Raw genomic sequence first — 23,074 nt, forward strand, 5'->3', positions numbered from 1 at the left:
TGTTTCTAGTTTTGGGCTACTATGAATACAACTGTTCTGAATATTAATATGCAGGTTTGCATGTGAACATAAATTTTCATTTCCTGGGATAAATGTCTAGGAGTGCAATTGCCAAGTTACTGGTAGTTGCATGTGGAGATTTAAAGAAACTGCCAGACTGCTTTCTAGAGTGGCGGTACCATTTTACATCCCTACCAGCAATCAATGAGGGGTCCAGTTCCTCCACATCTTCTCCAGCATCTTGTTTTCTACTTTAAATTTAAGACATTCTGTTAGGTGTGTATTGGCAGCTCATTATGGTTTTAATGTGCATTTTCCTGATGGCTAATGATTTGAGCATATTTTCATATGCTTACTGCCATCTGTATATCCTCTTCAGTGAAGTATCTCCTCCTGTCTTTTGCTTATGTCTTAATTGGATTCTTTGTTTTACTGTTGAAGTTTTGAGAGTTCTTTATATACTGTAGATACCAACCCTTTGTCAGATATGTGGTTTAAAAATATGTCCTCTCAGTCTGTAGCGTATCTTTTGTCTTTTATAGAGCAAAAGTTTTAAATTTTGATGAAGTCCAGTTTATGTTTTTTTTTTTATGAATTATGCTTTAGGTATCAAGTCTCAGAACTCTTTGTGTAGCCCTGCATCCTGAAGATTTTCTATGCTTTTTACTAGAAGTTGTATTTTATATTTAAGCCTATGATCCATTTTGAGTTAATTTTTGTGTTTAAGTTGTGAAATTTAGGGCAAGATTCAGTTTTTGCCTACAAATGTCCAACTGCTCCAGCACCATTTGTTAAAAGGCTATCCTATCCTTTCTCCACTGAATTGCTTGTGAACCTCTGTCAAGAATCAGCTGGGCATATATGTGTGGATCTGTTTTTCATGACTTTGCTCCCCTGATCTCTGTGTCAGTCCCTCTGCAGGTACCACACTGTCTTGATTGTGATAGCAGTATGATCTACCTTGAAATCAGGCAGGCTGACTCCTCTCATTTTCTTCTTTTTCAAAATTATTTTTAGCTACTCTACTTATTTTGCCTCTCCATTTAAAGAATAGCTTGAAATTTAAGATCGTGCCACTGCACTTTAAGAATAGTCTTGTTTATATCTACAAAAAGTTCTTGCTGAAATTTTGGTAGGAACTGTAAAATTCACTTTTAATAGTTACAAGCTATTCAAATTATTTCACATTGGATGGCTTGTAGTAGTAGTTTGTGCTTTTCAAGGAGTTGATCCATTTATATCAACTTAGGGATAACTAACATACTAACTAGGTTGAAACTTCAATCCATGAATACAGTATGTCTCTCCATTTATTCAGACCTTTGACTTCTTTAATCAGTGTTGTATAGTTTTCAGCATACAAATCTTATTCATGTTTTGTAAGATTTATATCTGTGTTTCATTTTTTTAAGTGATTGTAAATGGTATTGATTTAATTTTGATATCCACATATTTATTGTTCGTACACGTATCTTGTTTGTCTGAGTTTTTTTTGTTTTTTTGGTTTTTTTGAGTAGAGTCTCACTCTGTCGCCCAGGCTGGAGTGCAGTGGCACGATCTCGGCTCACTGCAAGCTCCACCTCCTAGGTTCACACCATTCTCCTGCCTCAGCTTCCCAAGTAGCTGGGACTATAGGCACCCACCACCAAGCCCGGCTAATTTTTTGTATTTTTAGTAGAGACTGGGTTTCACTGTGTTAGCCAGGATGGTCTTGACCTCCTGACCTTGTGATTCACCCGCCTCAGCCTGCCAAAGTGCTGGGATTACAGGCATGAGCCACTGTGCCCGGCCCCGTTTGTCTGAGTTTTTAATCAAGAATGGGTGCTGAATTTTGTCAAATAAACTTTCTGCCATTGATTGATATAATCACACGATTTTTCTTCTTTAGTTTGTTAATATGATGGATTACATTTTTTTTTTTCTTAAGCTGTGATTTTTCTTTTATTTCTGCAAATATATGGTATTATTAAGCAATTCATCTAACTTCTCATTTATGGAAATCAATACAAAAGTTTCAAGGTGATTCAAGTTCCCATGCACATTAGGAGGGCCTGAATGGAAACCAGGTACTGATTTTTCAACTGAACCTACACAAACTACTCTAAAGAAATTGCTCTATCAGCTATCACTTCTAGTTGCACCTAGCAGCTAGAACAATAGTACAGCAAGTGTTCAACAAACATTTGTTGAATAAGTTAATGTCAGATAGAAAGAAAAGACTAGACATATGTAAAGGTATCTGATAAGATACAAATATTGATACAGCAAGAACATAAAGACAGGCCACAAATAATTTCACCAATTTCGAATTATCCAAACTATCCAAAACAGCACTATCCAAACTAGTTTTGTAAAACCAAGAGGTTTTTCTAGTTATCTTAGGGGTCGGTTAGAGTTTAGTTATGAAATCTTCAAAACAAAATTTTAATAACTTTTGAATTAAAAATCAAATTATATAGGGTATACTTAAGAGATCTAAGGAAGGAAGGAAGGAAGGAAGGAAGGAAGGAAGGAAAATAAGAATCACTATAACAATCACAAAGTATTATGGTTCTTTTTTTTTTTTTTTTTTTGAGATGGAGTCTCGCTCTGTCGCCCAGGCTGGAGTGCAGTGGTCAGATCTCAGCTCACTGCAAGCTCCGCCTCCCAGGTTTATGCCATTCTCCTGCCTCAGCCTCCTGAGTAGCTGGGACTACAGGCACCCGCCACCTCGCCCGGCTAGCTTTTGTATTTTTTTTTAGTAGAGGCGGGGTTTCACCGGGTTAGCCAGGATGGTCTCGATCTCCTGACCTCATGATCCGCCCGTCTCGGCCTCCCAAAGTGCTGGGATTACAGGCTTGAGCCACCGCGCCCGGCCAAAGTATTATGGTTCTAAGAAAATTTGGAAATAATTACATTTTCCATAGTAATTTGCCATATGAGGCCACTAATGTCTCTTCCCTACCCTCTAGAAAATGATAATTCTCTCCATAAACTAGTAGAAAATGTTTGGAGGTTCTGTGATGTAGTCTAGTTCTACTGAACATAAAAAGACAGCCCAGTCAAATTGGGCTAAATCTTGAGGACCGTAAGTACAGTTTATGCTGTAGGGAAGTCAAAAGTCAAGATGGGGAACTTCCACAATTGGGTTTTCCCTCCTTTGAATCTCATCCTGGAGATGCCTCAAAAGCAAGTGGGCTATCGACGGAACTCAGAATGTAATATAAAAACTATAGCTGGGCCGGGCATGGTAGCTTACGCCTGTAATCCCAGCACCTTGGGAAGCCGAGGCGGGAGGATCACAAGGTCAAGAGATCAAGACCACCCTGACCAACACGGTGAAACCCCGTCTCTACTAAAATTATAAAAAAATTAGCTGGGTGTGGTGGGCCTCTGCGGTCCCAGCCAGTCAGGAGGCTGAAGCAGGAGAATGGCATGAACACGGGAGGTGGAGCTTGCAGTCAGCTGGGCCTGCGCCACTGCACCCCAGCCTGGGCGACAGAGCAAGACTCCGTCCCAAAACAAAACAAAACAAAACAAAAAACTATAGCTGATACTCTGGAGGGAATGGAAAAAATAAAGAGAGATCTGTGGAATACAGACCTAAGCAATGGAAACGCAGTATCACAAACTAAACAACTAATTAAACAAATTAATTTTTTTTTATTGTAATAAAAAAAAATTTTTTTTACAATATCGTAAATTAAAAATAATTTACAATAATCCTAATAAATATTCTCAAGGGCATGTAGGAGGGCACTGGAAACAAATAGGGACCAGGAGTTATAAAAAGGACCAATCAGATATAGTAGAAACAAACAATTTAATTCAGGGTTGAATGAATACAGTTGATGAATGAATTCATAAGATGGAGAGTGGTTTGAAACATTCCCGAAGGCATCGGGAAGAGTAAAGAACAGGAAAAATGAGAGAAGGGCATGAAAAATAAAATAAATAAAATAAATATCAACATGTGATTAATGGGAGCCCTAGAAGGAAAGAAAAAAATAAAGTTAAATATTTGAAGAACTGTTAATTAAAATTTCTCCACAATTTTTTTTTGCGGGGGGATGGAGTCTTGCCCCATCACCCAGGCTAGAGTGCACTGGTGCAATCCCAGCTCACTGCAACCTCTGCCTCCTTGGGTTCAAGTGATTTTCCTGCCGATGGATTACATTTTCAAGTATCAAACCAGCCTTGCATCCTTAGAATAAACTCCACTTGTTCATGGTGTATAATTCTTTTTTGTTGTTTATTCTCACAGCCACAGTAGGTATAATTCTTTTTCTATATTGCTGAATATGTTACCTAATATTTTCCTAAGGAATTTTATGTTTGTATTGGTGTCTGTTATTTCTTTTAATTTTGCACTGTTTTTTGTTTGGTTTTGATATCAGGGCAATACTGCCCTTACAAAACGAATCAGAAAATATTCCCAGCCAAGTGCAGTGGTTCAGGCCTATATTCCCAGGACTTTGGGAGGCTGAGGTGGGAGGACTGCTTGAGTCTAGGAGTTCAAGACAGCCTGGTCAACACAGTGAGACTTCATCTCTACAAAATAAAAAATTAGCTGGGCATGGTGGCAGGCAGCTACTCAGGAGGCTGAGGTGGAAGGGCTGCTTGAGCTTGGAAGGTCGAGGCTGCAGTGAGCCAAGACGATGCCACTGCACTCTAACCAGGGCAACAGAGACAGACCCTATCCCAAGAAAAAAAAAAAAAGAAGACGAAGAAGAGAAAAGAGAAGAGGGAAGGGGGAGAGGGGAGAGAGGAGAAGAGAAGAGTTCCCCCGCTTTCTGTTTTTCTGGAAGAGTATGTAGAACTGACGTTAATTCTTTAAATGTTTGATAGAATTCTCCAGTGAAACCATTTGGGTCTGAAGATTTTTTTAAATGGGAGTTTTCAAATTAGATACTGAATTTCTTTAATAATTATAGGGGTATTCAAATGATCTATTTCATATTGGATGCCTGTGGGAGGAGTTTGTGCTTTTCAAGGAATTGGTCTATTTTTTGGCCCACTGTTTGTGTGTGGAGTTGCTTGTGTTCTCTCATTATCCTTTTGATTCTCAGGGTCTCTCAGAACTTGAAGAATGTTGTGCCACTGGTCCTCACTATGCGTAACAAGAAATCTGCTGTCTTCCCATTTTCCCCTATGAGTAAAGTGTTTCTTTCTTGCCACTTTCAAGATTTTTTGTTGTTGTCTTTACTTTTCAGAAATTCTACTATGATGGACTTCAGTAGTGGATTTCTTCATCTTGTTTGGCATTTGCTCAGCTTTCTGAATCTTTTAAGTTTGTCCTTTGTCAAACGTTTCAACCTGTAAATCTTTGAAAAGCTTTTCAGCCCTTCCCTCTTTCTCCTCTCTTTTCGGGACTTCAACAATACAAATGTTAGAAAATTTAACCTAGACCCTCAGAAGGGAAGGGAACGGCACCTTTTTTTGTTTTTTTGAGATGGAATCTCGTTCTGTTACTCAGGCTGGAGTGCAGTGGTGAGATCTCGGCTCACTGCAACCTCCACCTTCCGGAGTCTCAGCCTCTTGAGATTATAGGCATGTGCCACCACAACCAGCTAATTTTTGTATTTTTAGGAGAGATGGGGTTTCACCACGTTGGTCAGGCTGGTCTTGAACTCCTGACCTTGTGATCCGTCCGCTTCGGCCTCCCAAAGTACTGGGATTACAGGCATGGGCCACGGCTCTCGGCAACACCACCTTTTTACCACCAAGTAGGGGTCAAAGGTCGGATTCCCTACTTGCTGTCCTGCGTGGAAGGCTCCTTCCTCATTACTGCTGGGTATGATAAGAGTTCTGGTTCCCCATGTGGCTTCCACAGATTCTTCCCACTGGTTGGGAGGAAAAGGAGGGCCTCATTACTGCCCCACCCAATGTGGTCTCCACTAACACTCCAGAACCACACAAGGTTCCTTAGGGATTTGTTACTGCCCAACAGGGATAAAAGTCCATGGTCCCTCCCTATTCAACTGTCTCTGGAGGAATAAGTGGCTCTCACTTAGCCTTTGCTAGCAGGCACAAAGGTAGGACCACAGTTCTTTCTGTCATGTTTGGTTGGCACTGAGCAGTTGTCTAAACACTTTCTGTCTTGTGCTAGGCTGCCGCTTTCCTGGTCCTTTGGTCAGAAGGAGCTGACTTTTGCAGGGGGTTCTGTCTGTACCTGTTGGTGTTTCTGGGTTGCCAGCTTCTTCAGCTCATAGTCTGGGCTACATGAGGCAAAAAGACAACTTGAAGAAATCACTACTGGGTCGTTTTCTGGGTCCTGGGTGGTCTGCCTTCTCTCTACCTTTCAGAGTGTTCTTATGTTACTGCATCTAGTGTCCAAGAATTTTAGATTTTAGGTGCACTTAACTAGAAGAATAGGGAAAAGAATGCCTACTTCATCGTCTCAGAAACAGGAGTCTCCAACCTTTAAGTTTTCATTTTTAATGATTTATTATCAATTCCTCCACACCTCCATTTGCTTTGTTTTCTATGTACTATTCTATTTCTTCAACAACTTCTCAATACGTTATTCTACCCAAACATATAGTCTATACTTACTTATCCCAGAGCTTCTGTGGCCTGTTTCTTATTTTCCTAGGACTTTGCTTTCCTATTATCCTGGGAATTATCTTTGCTCCTTTCCCTGGCAGACCCCTTGGGCTATGAATCCATGTTTTCCTCTTCTTGGTTTGCCCTTGTGTTTTGTTTGATTTTGTTTCTGAAGACTGTGTCTCATGCTGTTGCCCAGGCTGGAGTGCAGTGGCGCCATCTTGGCTCACTGCAACCTCCGCCTCCCAGATTCAAGCGATTCTCGTACCTCAGCCTCCCAAGTAGCTGGAATTACAGGCATGTGCCACCACACCCGGCTAATTTTTCTGGCATTTTAAATAGAGACAGGGTTTTGCCATGTTGGCCAGGCTGGTCTCAAACTCCTGGCCTCATCTGATCTGCCCCACCCCAATCCCAGCACTTTTGGCCTCCCAAAGTGCTGGGATTACAAGCGTGAGCCACCTCGCCCAGCCTCCCCTTATATTTTGATGCAGCACATCCTCCGGTAACTTCTAAGAACCAGCTTCTGTGAGTTGAGGTTTTAGAGACCTGTCTAGTCATCATGACAGGATCCTTTCAATGGGGGGAGTCATGTCCATCAGTCAATTCTTCAAAATATTCTTCCTTTACTGTCTTAATAACTTCTCACTCTTCCCTTCATTCTTTATTCCTGGGAGTCAGATGTTGGACTTCCTGAATTGATCATCTAATTTCATTTCTCTGTCTCATCTTTTGTTTATTAACTGTCTTTGTCTTTTGAATATTCTTTCTGGGACTTTTTTTTACTTTTATCTTTCAACACCTCTATTGAATTTTTAAAAGATATATAAATAACATAGTTGTTTTGTTTGCTTTTTTTTTTTTTTTGGACACAGAGTCTTACTCTTTCACGAACCAAGCTGGAACGCAGTGGTATGATCTTGGCTTACTGCAACCTCCGCCTCCCAGGTTCAAGTGATTCTCCTGCCTCAGCCTCCCAAGTACCTGGTATTACAGGTGCCTGCCACCACACCCAACTAATTTTTGTACTTTTAGTAGACATTTAGTCTCCATGTTGGCCAGGCTGGTCTCGAACTCCTGACCTCAAGTGATCTGCACACCTCGGCCTCCTAAAGTGCTGGGATTACAGGCGTGAGCCACTGCACCCGGCCTAATTAACACAGTTTTAATTCCAGAAGCTCTTCCTCTCACCTTTTATTTATTTAAAAGTAGAATCCTGTTGTCACTGTCAACAATATTTCCTCTTATCTTTCTGAAAATATTATATACTTTTAAATTTCTTCCCCTATTTTCTGCACTGTTGCTGTTTATTCATGTTTATTTTGTGTATTTGTCTTGAGTTCTGCCTTGAGGTTGAAAGTTGTCCTCAAATCTGTACTTATACTCAGCTGCCTATGTTTGAAATGAGGCTCCAAAAAGCTGACAGACGCCGGATGCCTGGCGGGAGTCCTGACTGTTGGAGTTTATTCAGGCTGGTTGGGTGGGTAACCCCAAGGGCCAGTATGGGCTGCTCAACTTCCCCAGTGAGCACCCTTTCAAGAATTCCTTTGTTGGAAAGGCCTGGGTTGAAGGCATTCTAGAAGCTTGAAAGAAAAAGGAGTTGGGAATTCTCTCCATTCCACATACAGGCTTTGACTTGACTTCCTTATCTTCTGTGTTGGTCTCTCCCCACATGCCCCTGTATCAGGTTTCTGTATGTCCAAAGCCCCATCTTCCAATGGGTGGGGGTGAGTTAATCATCTGGCTGGGCCAGGTGAGAGTGGAAATCCCTCCCATGGACATTTGCACTGCCCCATGCCCCTCCTGAGCCCCCTGGACTCCGTATCCTCTGCAGGAACTCGGGTCTGGCTGTGTTAGCTTACTCAGTTCTCACCCTCAGCAGTTTTCTTCTTCCATGTTTATGGACCACCTCATCCACTGTTGTCTCCTTTCCTATTCCCTCTGACCTCATGGCTTTATACCTTTTTATTCATTTACTTTCATTTTAGGGGAGGGATTAAAAATCAACTTATGCACATCACATGGTTTATGCACAGTATTTTGGCCTCAGGCCAAATGAGACCCAATGATGAGTCTCAAACACATGCTCTGAATTCTAGGCGGTGACTGTTAGACCTGCAAGGTCATGGCCTTGACCAGGTAACTCTTTTCAACTGCAAACTACAGGAGATGTGAGTTTTCTCCCAGCTCTTGAACCCTCTTACGGTGGAGCAGCACATACTACCCACACAGCCAAACCTTCGAGAGAAAGAAGGTGGCATTGCTACTACAGAAAAAAGCAAACTGGGGTCAGCAGACAGAATCTGGGTTTTCGGTTATCCAATTATTAAATTTATCACCATGGACAAGACAATGGGTAGGATAATCAACTACTAAGGTGTTTGTGTGGCTGTGTCTTATAAACTCAAGAGTGTCTGGTGGATACAAGCATGACCGTCACTGTCGTTTGGCAGGCATATCCTGTGGCCCATGACGACTTACCTTTACCTCCTTCTCAATATAGTCGCTCAGCAGTCTGTCTGGCTCGACGCGCTCAGGCAATGACAACACCACAGTGTGCAGAGGGCGCCTCTCTGTCACCTTCTCATGGGCTTTCTTATCTCTACTCTTTTCACCTTTTAGGAATACTCGTTTAAATGGCGAGACAATTCCAGGCTGCAGGCAGAAATGGCAATGATTGGAGTTCATTATTTACAAATGCTTTGTGTTGTACCTATGGTTAACAAACAGAAGTAGCCAAAACTACTACCATGGTCCCCATGCAACAGGGATCAGGGATCACTGACTGCCAGACTGGTGAGAAAGGTACCAACAGCACACAAGCCAGAGGGACCCCAGCCAACACACAGGCCGGCAGGGTGCAGCTGGGCTGCCATGCAGCCTCTGGCGTGGAGGGGCCCTGTTCTTCACCTGTTCGTACAACACATAGAAGGCAGGTAACCTTATCTGGCAAGACAATGACAGAAGGGGGAGATTCCCCACAGAAGATAAAACATAACATCATTCCAACTCTTTCCGGTTCAGCTGGACACTTCATCTCTGAGAACTCCGGGAAGGCAGGTGGAAGGTGTGGTCAGTGCTGGCATCAACAAGTTAAGCATCTCAACAGCCAAGGCTGAGCACATTCTACAGAAGCACATTTCTTAATGGCTTAATGGGGCACATATTTTTTATGCAATTCCTTCCCCAATGGAGACCTCATGACTCCAAGTGGGGACACTGAGCGTGATGAGCTCCAATGCAGATCAACAAGGGAGAAACCAGGCCGGGCACGGTGGCTCATGCCTGTAATCCCAGCACTTTGAGGGGCTGAGGGAGGCACATCACTTAAGGTCAGGAGTTCGAGACCAGCCTGGCCAACATGATGAAACCCTGTCTCTACTAAAAATACAAAAATTAGCCAGGTGTGGTGGCACATGTGTGTAATCCCAGCTTCTCGGGTGGCTGAGACAGAAGAATTGCTTGAACCCGGGAGGCGAAGGTTGCAGTGAGCCGAGATGCCACTCTACTCCAGCCTGGGCAACAGAGCAAGATACTGTCTCAAAAAAAAAAAAAAAAAAAAGGTGCGGGGGAGAAGCCCTGATCAGCAGCTGGCCAGCCCCTAACTTTGATGACCTCACACCGTATCCAGCATCTCATGAGGGTTCTGAAGGCTAATCCTGCAATCAAAGTCACCTTAAAGCGTGAGAATGAGTGAGAGAGCAAGAGAGGATTACAGCAAGCCTCACCTGCACAACCCAGGAAAAGACCTGACACTTCCTTCACAGTAACTCCATAAGAAAGCTTTTCATCACCACCTTTGACAATGGTGCCGGGTTGGGGGGCTGGGGGGCGAAGCAAACCCAAATTGTGCTGAGAGATCATGCTATAATCCCCATCTACAGTCACCCAAAGGAACATAAACCTGAGAAAATGAGACACTGATGTGCAGCCACAGCAAGGAAACATCACACAGGCCTGCAAAAACCAGAGCCGTGACTAAGAGTGAGAACTTATTCCCACTGTCTTCTTCATAACTCTCAACAGAGGAAATGCAGGAAGAGATGACAACACTCCTTCTGCAGGTGCCTGCCAGGATGGGGTGACCCAATGCACAGATGGCAGCCGAAACCCCCACAGTATTCCCAGCTCAGACCCCCCTTATCACCAAACACAGAAACAAACAAAACATATATACAATAAATCACCAAACTTTCATTAAAAGTTCTCATTTCTGTCTCTCTCCAGCATATGGGAAATTCACCCATATGCCAAATCCAATATAAAATGGTATAGCAGAACCTGTGGTCCTATAAGGACACCTCCTCAAAACCAATTTCACAGATGGACAATCACAGCCAAGGACTACACTGTTCAGTAACCACTCCTGACAAAGGCAGAAACCAGTGGCTCCCAGCAGGCCCTGCAGCTGCCTCCCTAAAGAGGTTGGGGTTGGACGCTGGCCTGTATGAGCCCCTCCCCACCACCATCACACTCAGCTCTCCAGAATTAGGGGGAAAAAATAAACAAGCAAAGGCCACCCCAAAGAAAACAAATCCTCAAAAAGCAAAACCCAACATTTTTCCTGACCCTGCTGCCTCCTGACAGCCAAGGCTGAGCTTTCTGTTCCTCAGCTTCCTCCTTACCCTTCTTTATTTCACCCTTTCAGAGCTAGGTTTTTATTGCATTCACCCACTAAAACAGATATGGAATCAGGAGGCTCTTTCAACAAAAACAAAAACAAAAAACACAACAAAGTCTTGCTTCCAGAGAAGTGCACTAATGCTACCACCACACCTCTGTCACTCTGTCCCCTGTGTTTCCTGCATCTCATGTACCCTTTGCCAGCTCTCTTTCTTCTGCCAGTAAATACAGATATTCTTCAGGTCTTAGGCATGACCTCTGCTCCGGCATGCATTGGGCTGCACCACTTACTAAGCAAACTCTCACCATCTGCACAACAGGCTAACAATCCTTAGAGAAGTGCCGCAGGCAATCAATACAATAATCTACATAAAGCTCTGAGCACATGTCTGATATGTTGTGAACAAACAAAATATACAGCAGTTAATTTTATGACTGTATTTACCTTGACAATAAGTTAAAATTCATCTCTTCTTCCATTGCTGTCTACATATATATATATATAAAATCAGACTGTCTCCTACACATCATGACCACAGACTAGATAATAAAGTTGGAGCAGTATCCCAGCCTAAGCTCTACATTCATGCCCCCAACAGGGGACACACCTGTGACCCAGGCTTAAAGCCCTATAATCTGCTAAAATGCTTCCTCCCTCACTTGGGCTGACTGGACCCAGCCCTGCATCTGCCTTCTTCACCTGGAATAGCTCCCACCGCCTGACCTGGAATAGTCTTCCCTTGACCCAGAGTGGTTCCCCACTGACCTGGAATAGTCCCCCATCTACCTGAACTAGTCCTCTCATAGACCCAGAGTAGTCCCCCGTTGATCAGAAGTCTCCCCTTTGACCTGGAATAGGCCCCTTCCCAGGTCCCATTCTCTGCTGTTCAGCACAACCTGTGGTGGGGAAAGAGTATGGAGTAAGGATGACTAAAGGTCCTCAGAGTTGGTAACAGTTGGAGCCAGATGATATATACAGTAGCTTCATTTACTTTTCTTTGTATATTTTTTTAATATTTGAATTTTTAAATATTTTTTGAAAAGGATGAGTATGTTCTGCTTCCTGCTGATTACACTTAAACTGAGGCAAAATACAAAAGCATAAAAAATTAAGATCGCCAATATCCTTACAAGATGATCCTCTCTAAGATGAACCACAGAGGCGACAGAAAGTGCTCCCAGGCTGGGTGCAGTGGCTCACGCCTATAATCCCAGCACTTTTGGGAGGCCAAGGTGGGTGGACTGTTGAGCTTAGGGGTTCAAGACCAGCCCGGGCAACCTGGTGGGACCCCATCTCTACAAAAACTACAAAAATTAGCCAGCTATGGTGGTTCATGCATGTAGTACCAGCTACTTGGGAGGCTGAGGCAGGAGGTTGCTTGAGCCCAGAAGGTCAAGGCTGCAGTGAGTTGTGATCATGCCACTGCACTCCAGCCTGGGCAACAGAGTGAGACCTTGTCTCAAGAAAAATAAAAACTTTTTAAAAAGTGCTTCCAGAAGCTGGGTGCAGTGGCTCACACCTGTAATCCCAGCACTTTGGGAGGGTGAGGAGGCAGATCACTTGAGGTCAGGCGTTCGAGACCAGCCTGGCCAAGATGGTGAAACCCCATTTCTACTAAAAATACCAAAAATTAGTTGTGGTGGCAGGTGCCTGTAATCCCAGCTACTCGGGAGGCTGAGACAGGAGAATCGCTTGAACCAGAGAAGCGGAGGTTGCAGTGAGCCGAGATTGTGCCACTGCACTCCAGCCTGGGCAACGAGTGAAATTCCATCTCAAAAATAAAAAAAAAAGGCCAAGCATGGTGGCTCAGGCCTACAATCCCAGTACTTTGGGAGGCCAAGGCTGGCAGATCACTTAAGGTCAGGAGTTTGAGACCAGCCTGGCCAAGATGGTGAAACGCCATCTCTACTTAAAATACCAAAAATTAGCTGGGCGTAGTGGCAGGTAACTGTAATCCCAGCTACTCAAGAGGCTAAGACAGAAGAATCGCTTGAATCCGGGAGGCAGAGGTTGCAGTGAGCTGAGATTGCACCATTGTACTCCAGCGTGGGCAACAAGAGCCAAACTCCGTTTCAAAAAAAAAAAAAAAGAAAAGAAAAGAAAAAAGAAAAAGTGTTTCCAGGAGAGCTTGCTGGGACTGGCCTGGGCTCAGAAAGCATATGGCCTTGTGCTGCCCAGGCCCTGGCTCTATGACAGCAGTGAAGACAGGATGTCCCTGAGGCACTTTCAGGCTTCATTCTCCTTAATCCCTGACAAGCTTTGAGCCCCAGGACAAGTTTGGGTATGACGGGTAGTTTGCAGTGTGGGGTTCTCATGGGAGAATGGTGGGAAATGGTCACCTATGATTTGTCAGCCAAGAAATCATGGTAAACTGTAAGTTAAAAATGGCCCTTAATATTTAGTGGTGCAATTTTAGCCATGCAAAAAATCATGTTTCTCTAGCCTCACTAAAAGCACACCAGGCTTTGCTTGCCTGTGATTTCCTCTCTGCTGGCATCCCCAGGTGACCAGATGGCACATGAATTACTTTTCAAATGTGTACGCTTGACCACTCACTTATTCTCCCAGGCCCTATGATGTGCAAGACCCTGGCCTGGAGGTTATGGAAATACAGAGGCATGTGGCCCATGAGCCCAGCTTTTCAGAAGCTTGCATCTCCACAGACATGGATAATCTCACATCAGCCACAGGAAAATGGCTGTCCCTAAACCATTTCTGCCTGCTAGCCCCCAAAGCTCATTCCTAAATGATAACTAGCTGTGTCATGGACAGTGACTGAGCTCTGAATCTGACAGTGCGGGCAAGCAGTCTGGCTCCATTTGTTGGCTCTTCTCAAAGCTGTTAGCCAAACTAGTTACTAACCTACCTATGGGAGCAACAGGAAACCAACTCTGAGACAGGAGATTTGCCAAGATCAACCTCTAACCAAGAAGCCCACACCAAATCAACAGGTCCCACAAACCTCATGCAACTTACACTGTTATTTTAATGTTGATGTACAGGTCATAAAATTATAGTCTCCACACAGAATTATAGTCTGCACTGGGAAGGACCCTGGGGCCCCCCGTCCCACAATCCCACCCCTAAAAAGAGATCCTCTGCAGTTAGGCAGTGAGAAACAGTAGGAACTCCTGCAGGGCAAGGAAACCAGGACGGCCCTCTGTAGATGCCTCTTACTGCCCAAGCATCAGTTCTTCCCTAGAATGAGCCCAGCTCTGTTCTCCTCTGGCATTTGCTCTTTTTTCTTTTTTTTTTTTTTTTTTGGAGACAGAGTTTTGCTCTTGTCACCCAGGCTGGATGGAGTGCAGTGGTGTGATCTTGGCTCACTGCAACTTCCGCCTCCCTGGTTCAAGCAATTCTCCTGCCTCAGCCTCCGGAGTAGCTGGGATTACAGGCACCTGCCACCATGCCTGGCTAATTTTCATGTCTGGCTAATTTTTGTATTTTTAGTAGAGACAGGGTTTCACCATGTTGGCCAGGCCGGTCTCAAACTCCCGACCTCAGGTGATCCACCCGCCTCAGCCTCCCAAAGTGCTGGGATTACAGGCATGAGCCATTGTGCCTGGCTGCCCTTGGCTCTTACCCAGCAGCCAGCATGGAGCTTGCACAGACTGGACAGCAATAAATGCTGGTAATGACTCTTGATGGAACACTTGGACCAGGCTAGGCATCCGGGGAGGCCCTGTGGTTAGAGGTGACACAGCCCCTGCCCTCAACGATGTCACAGTCAAGCAGAAGTAGTAAGACCAGAGTAAAGTAACTGAAATTAAATCCACAGTAAAAACAGCCAATCAATGCTGAAGACACATAGGATGCTCCAAAGGTACACTTAGGGCTCAGCCACTCTGTTCTTAAAGCTGCTGTTCTGAGCAGCAGAGACAAGGAGAGGTAATGAGCAGGAGATACAGCCATCTGACTGCTCACAGGCTAGCAGAGGAGGGTGACCCCGCAACACCAAAGATAGGGCAGGCCAAGGTGCTTCAGAGGAACCTGGCCCTTCTACCTGGGCCTCCAAATCACGAACAGTTTAACAAGCGGATTCTGAGGACTACTTGGAGGCAGGCATCTCTCTGGCCCTAGTCCTTAGTCTTCAACAGCAGCTACCACAAGTTTCTTTTTTTAATGTCTCAAATAATTTTAATTGATGGGTAAGCCTTCCTAGAAAGCGGGATATTAACACTATTAAGTAAAGAAATGCATCCTTGCACATCTGCTGCAGCCTCCCTCTGCCACTCCTACCCATTCAGCACAGAATGCAGGGTAGGTGCTGTTCCCGCTGAGGATGATGGGGCTTTTCAGAGGTAGTGTTTGCTCAGCTCTCAGCTGCAGGGGGTGGTAGGAGGGACAGCTGGTGCTGGGGGACAGCTCTCCGAACAAGAAGCCACCTTAGATTTTTGGAAAAGAAGTTGCTTTTGAATACAAAACTTAAGCTGATGGCTGGGCGCAGTAGTTCATGCCTGTAATCCCAACACTTTGGGAGGCCAAGACGGGAGGATCACTAGAGTCAGGAGTTTGAGACCAGCCTGGGCAACAGGGTGAGACTTCATCTTTAAAAAAATACAAAAATTAGAATACAAAAATTAGCAGGACGTGGTGGCACACACCTGTAGTCACAGTTAGTACTCAGGAGGCTAAAGTGGGAGGATCACTTGAGCCTGGAAGATCACTTGAGCTGTGATCGTACCACTGCACTCTAGCCTGGGTGACAGAGCCAGACCATCTCAAAACAAATAATTATTACTAATTAAAAAGAAAAAAGCTGAGCATGGTGGCATACGTCTGTAGTCCTAGCTACCTGAAAGACTGGTGTGAGAGAATCGCTTGAACCCAGGAGCTCAAGGATGCAGTGGGCTATGACTGCCCACTGCACTCCAGCCTAAGTGACTCCTAGGTCCTCTTTTTTTTTTTTTTTTTTTTTTGACATGGAGTCTCACTATACAGCCCAGGCTGGAGTATAGTGGCGCGTGATCTTGGCTCAGTGCAACCTCCACCTCCCAGGATCAAGCAATTCTCCCGCCTCAGTCTCCCGAGTATCTGGGACTACAGGTGCACACCACCACACCTGGCTAATTTTTGTATTTTTATAGAGATAGGGTTTCACCATGTTGGCCAGGCTGGTCTCAAACTCCTGACCTCAAGTGATCTACCCATCTCGGCCTTCCAAAGTGCTGGGATTACAGGTGTAAGTCACTGTACCTCGGCAAGGCCCTGTCTCTTTTAAAACTAAAAAAAGAAGGAAAATAAATATAAAGGAAAGTTCTAGTTAAAAAATAATTGAGGCCAGATGCAGTGACTCATGCCTGTAATCACAGCACTTTGGGAGGCTGAGGCGGGTGGGTCACCTGAGGTCAGAAGTTTGAGACCACCCTGGTCAACATGGTGAAACTCTGTCTCCACTAAAAATACAAAAATTAGCTGGGCATGGTGGCGCACACCTATAGTCCCAGCTACTCGGGAGGCTGAGGCAGGAGAATTGCTTGAACCTGGGAGGTGGCAGTTGCAGTAAGCCAAGATCACGCCACTGCACTCCAGCCTGGGTGACAGAGCAAGGCTCCGTCTCAAGAAAAAGCAGAATAAAATAAATTGAGGGCAGGCACAGTGGCTCACATCTGTTAATTCCAACACTTTGGGAGGCCAAGGCAAGAGGATCACTTGAGCCCAGGAGTTCAAGACCAGCCTGGACAACATGGCAAGAATTGTCTCTAAAAAATATTAAAAATTAGCCTGTAGTTCCAGGTACGCAGGAGGCTGAGATGGGAGGATCACTTGAGTTTGGGAGGTTCAGGCTGCAGTGAGTTGTGACCACACCACTGCACTCAGCCTAGGCAACAGAGTGAGATCCTGTCTGGAAAGAAGGAGGGAAATAATTAAATGGTTTAGAATATTTTTAATGTACAGAATCAGGATTCCAGTAAACCATCATGGGTTCTTTAACTCACTAGAATGTACTATAGAATTACTATAGAATTTAAAAGGTGGGATTAGCCCAGGCAACCATTCTTCCATTCAACATGTATTTTATTGAATACGCCTGTTCATCACCACCAAATGATCTCATCACCTTTGAACCTCAGAGACCAAAGGACAAGTTCAGTCCCCAGAAGGAAACCAGGCTAAGTGCTATTTCTCTTCCATGAGTGAAGTCCCAGCACCAAGGTGAGGTGTGGGATCTATCCCAGCCTAAGTCTCTCCTGAAGAAACTGAGGCTGTGAGGGTTGAAGGGACCTGCCAGAATCCACAGCACGGAGCCAGGAGGAGGGAAAACAGGGCTCTGAGTCACCATGCAGCGCTGTGCAAAGACATCGATACGGAATATATGCCACCTCAGATAACTGTACAGAACTTTCTAAACTCACTCTGGAAGATCCCTAGATCCTTACAAATTCTTGCAAAGTTTATGTCTTAAGCTTAAAACAACTCTTAAAAACCTAAAATGTACTTCTAAGTTAAAAAACTAAAACTAAATCTGGCCTACTAGGGCTTAGCTTGTGAGAATGCCCTCCTCACACAAAGCCAAGGCTCAGGCTCTGGGCAAGGCTGGCCCTCAGGTGCCAATGGCGGGTCTTGAGTTTTGTTAGATCTGAGGCTCAACATTATCAGCTCACTTGGGTGAACAGGATCTGGAGTAACTGGGTCTACCCAATAAATTCTCAGAAACTAACTTATAAGTCAGGGCACCTGTTTACTAATTTACAAGGAGAAATGAATCCACTAAAAGAACCAGCAAACACAGACTCATGAAACAGTGGCCTCTACTTGGGGACCAAAGTAAATTTTATGACTATACCTTCTAGCTGTGTTCTCCATGCAAAACACTGAGCTCAGTATTACTCTGGAGAAAGTGCTAAGAAGTCTACGAAGGAAGAAAGGGAAGAACACTTAGTCACACTGAGCAGTACCCAGCATGTCTCTGCTACAGGGTTCAGGCATTTTCATTTATGCAAATTATTTAATCCTTATGACTAAACCACAAGGTGGGTTTTATCTAATAAAACAAAACTCCCTCTGAACAAAGATGTTTAAAATATTATAAAAAGGCCTAGGTATCCTTAAGACCAACATTCAGCACATCTCATGAGTATTCACATGCGCCAGACACTGGAGCTGTAGGAGCCACCGTCCCTGCCCCCAGGGAACCCCTAGTCTAAAGAGGGAGACAGACAAACTGCAACTGCACAGCCACATGAGGGCCCAGCAGGAATGAGGGAAAATGACTCGAAGAGGCACCAAACTCAGTGCCCGGGTCTGAGAAGACAGTGGAACCTGGAGCAATGATTCTGTCCAGCTGGACAGTGAGAGGCTATAGTCCCAGAGTGACATCTGACATCCCTCAGAAATCACACTGCCTAAGGTGCACATCAGAGGCACTACAACAAATCCCCTCCTACAAGCTCCATGACAAAGAACTCCTCTGTGGACACTCATATTGCAGCCCTGCCTATCTCAATTTCAACAAACTTCCAGCACTCCCTGCAGTGCCAGTTGACAGATTAGCTTTTTTTTTTTTTTTTTTTTTTTTTTTAGTGCTTTGGTGCTTACCAATGGAAAAAGGACCTTTCCTCAGTGCTAGAGAGGCCTAAATGATGAGTACGACACAGTCGGTGTGCACCCGCATCTCAGGACACAGCTAATTTCTTTTTTTTTTTTTGAGATGCAGTTTCACTCTGTTGCCTAGGCTGGAGTGCAGTGTGCAATCTCAGCTGACTGCAACCTCCACCTCCCGGGTTCAAGTGATTCTCCTGCCTCAGCCTCCTGAGTAGCTGGGATTACAGGTGTGTGCCACCACACCTGGCAATTTTTTTTTTTTTTTTTTTTTTTTGAGACGGAGTCTTGCTCTGTCACCCAGGCTGGGGTGCAGTGGCCGGATCTTAGCTCACTGCAAGCTCCGCCTCCTGGGTTTACGCCATTCTCCTGCCTCAGCCTCCCGAGTAGCTGGGACTACAGGCGCCCGCCACCTCGCCTGGCTAGTTTTTTGTATTTTTTAGTAGAGACGGGGTTTCACCGTGTTAGCCGGGATGGTCTCAATCTCCTGACCTCGTGATCCGCCCGTCTCGGCCTCCCAGTGCTGGGATTACAGGCTTGAGCCACCGCGCCCGGCCAAATTTTTTGTATTTTTAGTAGAGACGGGGTTTCACCATGTTAGCCAGGATGGTCTTGATCCCCTGACCTCCTGATCCGCCCACCTCGACCTCCCAAAGTGCTGGGATTACAGGCGTAAGCCACTGCATCCGGCCGACAGAGCGAATTTCAAGGGGAACCATAGCTCTGCCCACTACTGCCTGTTTGCTTCAGTGAGAAAAACACAGGCACCTTAGTGCCCACAGGAGGCCACACTGGGGGTGGCCAAGATCCATGCTGGTGGGGTCTTAAACAGCACCCCACTCATGTTGCAGGTTTCGTGGATGGAATTCCAGTTTTGGGTGCTCTCTTGCTTGACCACCTCCCTATATAATTTTTCAACCAAGCTCTTGGGTCCCAACTGACCACAAATCCATAGGAAAACTACTTCTCCCTGGAAGATGTAAAACCTGTGGCTTCTTCCTTGAGTCAAGATGGATGAATGCAACAACCTATACACACCACCTGGAAGAGACGGCGCTTCTCCTCCATACACGCCCCTTGCCACAGGGTCTCAGATCAGGAAGCCAACAAATGAACCCTCCACCCCATCCTCCCAAAGCAGGGGTCATGGAGACCGGGCCACCCTAGCTCACAACGGGCAAGCCCTGGGAAGCAGCCATGAAAGCCACCCACAAGGGACTCACACCATCATTCTAAACGGCGCTTTCCACACTGGACTTGCACCTACCTCATTCTCCATGGAATACCCCGTGTGAAATTCTGTTTGAGGAATTTCTTTGGAGAGATTCTGGTTCCTCCTCCTCTGCCGACAGCTACTATGCATTCTCTATTCCCTTCTGAATTTGTTGAAAAATATGGCCAGATGTTAGCCCTCCCTCTGAAAAAAACATGACTGAACAGGAAGACCAGAAACCACAGCTTCCTTCTGCAAAGCCACTGAAGCTGTTTACAATGTTTTAAAAGTTTAAAAAGCAGGCAGCACCCAGAAACTGTTGGCAAAATCCAAACAGTCTGCATGTACAAAAAGACACAAAGTAAATCAGCTCATTTTCCCTACTCCCCACAGCACGCGAACCCCACAGGCAGTCTCCCTACATTTCCAGCAGAAACTCTGCAGTCAACGGAAGGACATTAATTTGAAAGTCCACCATTCTGCACATTCGAATGCCAAAGCTAAACAAGCAGACAGAAAGCACTGTGAGGGGCTACCCTTTCCTGGAGACAACAGGCTGTGCTGCTGGTGAAGACCCACGGTACCCGCCTCATACGAAGGGTGGAAACACGCGACAAGGCTGTTCCAGCCACCCTGTTTGCAGTGCTTGCTCAAAGGCAGCAAGATCTTTACAGAGATAATTCCATTCCCAGATGGGGCTTGGGCGGGTACACTGGGCTCTACGGGTCCTCAGCCTACAAGTGCCTCTACCTGCCTCCAGGACTCATGAGTTTGAGTCAGCAGCACTTTGAAACTAAACAGGGCACCTCTGGGCAACCTCACTTCTTTAAGGCAAATTTCCTAATCTAGAAAAGCAGAAGTTGGATCTGTTGCTGGTGAAGGCTCTTAGAACTCTGAAAATTCCAGAATGGTTTGCCAATAGGGAAGGCTACTTAATTAAATACTCTGGTTGGCTGGGTGCGGTGGCTCATGTCTGCTATAATCCCAGCACTTTAGGAGGCCGAGGCAGGTGAATCACCTGAGGTAAGAAGTTCAAGACCAGCCTGGCCAACACGGTGAAACCCCGTTTCTACTAAAAATAGAAAAACTAGCTGGGTGTGGTGGTGGGCGCCTGCTATCCCAGCTACTTGGGAGGCTGAGGCAGAAGAATCACTTGAACCTGGGAGGTAGAGGTTGCAGTGAGCCAAGAAAGCGCCATTGCACTCCAGCCTGGGTGACAGAGTGAGACTCCATCTCAAAAAAAAATAAAATTCTGGTTAGAGTGACTATATTCACAGATCAATAAATAAACATAACAATTACAATTTTTTAAATATTAGGTTGAACCAAATCAAAGTGTTGATTTTCAACAGTGTTCTGGCTATAAAAATGGTACTTTCGTATGGTTCTATTTCATTAACCTGTAACAAATAAAGTTTAATATTTCTTGATTCTGAAAAGACTGTTTCAAAATAATAATTTAGTGCTTCAATTATTATTCCATATACCACAGATGTAGAAACTGTCATAAAGTTGGAAAAGCAGCATTAGAACTAGATTCGAATCAATATCCAGTATTAACTGGACTGTCACTTTCTGTCTTTTAAAACCAGAGTAGAGTCACAATTTCAGATTGCTCCTTTCTAAAAGTTGCCTATACAGGGCAGAACCAGCTGACCCTGACCTTCAGGCAGGCTCCAAGGGAAAAAAGCAAACCAGGAGTGAGATACAGAAAGAGGTGCCACTCAGCTGAGCAGCCTCACCTCTATTTTGGCTACTGCAAAGGAGAAGGGTTCCAGGGAAACAAACATGACTAAAAAGAAAACCCACATGCTCTGAACTCTAGTCAACCCCAACCTTCCCTCACACTGTGATCCCCACGGCCAGCATGATAGAGAAAAGCCAAAGAGCAAAGGGGAAGAGACAGGCACAGGAACCTACATTCTAGCTAGTATACTTACAGACACTTGAGAAGAACTGCATCCATAAAATAAGACTAGACAGCCATGAAAAAGAAAAAACGGCCGGGCGTGGTGGTTCATGCCTGTAATCCCAGCACTTTGGAAGGCTGAGGTGGGCAGATCACCTGAGGTCGGGAGTTCGAGACCAGCCTGACCAACATGGAGAAATCCCGTCTCTACTAAAAACACAAAATTAGCCGGGCATGATGGCACATGCCTGTAATCCTAGCTATTCGGGAGGCTGAAGCATGAGAATCACCTGAACCCAGAAGGTGGAGACTGAGGTGAGCCAAGATCGTGCCACTGCACTCCAGCGTGGGCAACAAGAGTAAAACTCCGTCTCAAAAAAAAAGAAAAAGAACAGAGAACAAGAAAGATATCTTAGAAATTACAAATATGACTGCCAAAATAAAAAATTCATAGAATAATAACAAGGACATAGCTGAGAGCCCAAAGAATTACACGAAGGAGAACTGTGGGGTTGGCCAACGCCTGCCTGCTGCTGATGGCCACAGCTGCAAATGTTTTACAGATGAACATTTGCCACCAATTCGATAAAGGTAATCACCAACTTTGAACCCTGATTAAGCAAAATGTTAGCCCCCAAAAAGAATTCCATTCTCAGTAGTAGAACCACATTACAAAAAATTGTACTCAATTATTATGCCTTGAATTTCATCAATAAAAAATTTATGAAAATGTGCTTTCTCTCTTATATAAGTACCTACTTAATGGCCTCAATTTTGCCCCTTGGCTCACACAGCCTAAAATATTTATTATCTGGTCCTTTACATGAAGTTTGCCAACCCTGTCCTAGAACAAAGCGAAAAGGCAAAAAGTTTAATGTGAGAAAAATTAAAGGCCACAGAAGCCGGGTCCATCAAGTCTAACAGTTTCTTTTTTTTTTTTTTTTTTGAGACGGAGTCTCGCTCTGTCGCCCAGGCTGGAGTGCAGTGGCCGGATCTTAGCTCACTGCAAGCTCCGCCTCCCGGGTTTATGCCATTCTCCTGCCTCAGCCTCCCGAGTAGCTGGGACTACAGGTGCCCGCCACCTCGCCCAGCTAGTTTTTTGTTTTTTTTGTTTTTTTTTTTTTTTGTATTTTTTAGTGGAGACGGGGTTTCAGCATGTTAGCCAGGATGGTCTCGATCTCCTGACCTCGTGATCTGCCCGTCTCGGCCCCCTAAAGTGCTGGGATTACAGGCTTGAGCCACCGCACCCGGCCCAAGTCTA

General features: G+C 44.9%; 1 protein-coding gene across 7 annotated transcripts in view; it reads right to left on the reverse strand.

The window, feature by feature from the left end:
* The window catches only part of CCM2 (CCM2 scaffold protein), a 73,570-nt gene that overhangs the window by 26,850 nt on the left and 23,646 nt on the right, over positions 1–23,074 (reverse strand). For 2 of the 7 annotated variants that reach the window (XM_037988255.2, XM_037988251.2), the window contains exons 1-2: positions 19,959–20,085; positions 9,007–9,180 (exon numbers count right to left, since the gene is read on the reverse strand). The exons of 1 other annotated variant lie outside the window; for it this stretch is intronic. In XM_037988255.2, coding sequence (XP_037844183.1) covers positions 9,007–9,180; positions 19,959–20,054 — 270 coding nt within the window. In that variant the 5' untranslated portion in view covers positions 20,055–20,085. Of the gene's footprint in view, positions 1–9,006; positions 9,181–19,958; positions 20,109–23,074 lie in introns of those variants that run through there. 4 more of the 7 variants (XM_007981409.3, XM_007981405.3, XM_007981402.3 and 1 more) reach the window with 3 other exon arrangements.

This window comes from Chlorocebus sabaeus, chromosome 21, assembly GCF_047675955.1.
Source record: "Chlorocebus sabaeus isolate Y175 chromosome 21, mChlSab1.0.hap1, whole genome shotgun sequence".
Classification (NCBI taxonomy): domain Eukaryota; kingdom Metazoa; phylum Chordata; class Mammalia; order Primates; family Cercopithecidae; genus Chlorocebus; species Chlorocebus sabaeus.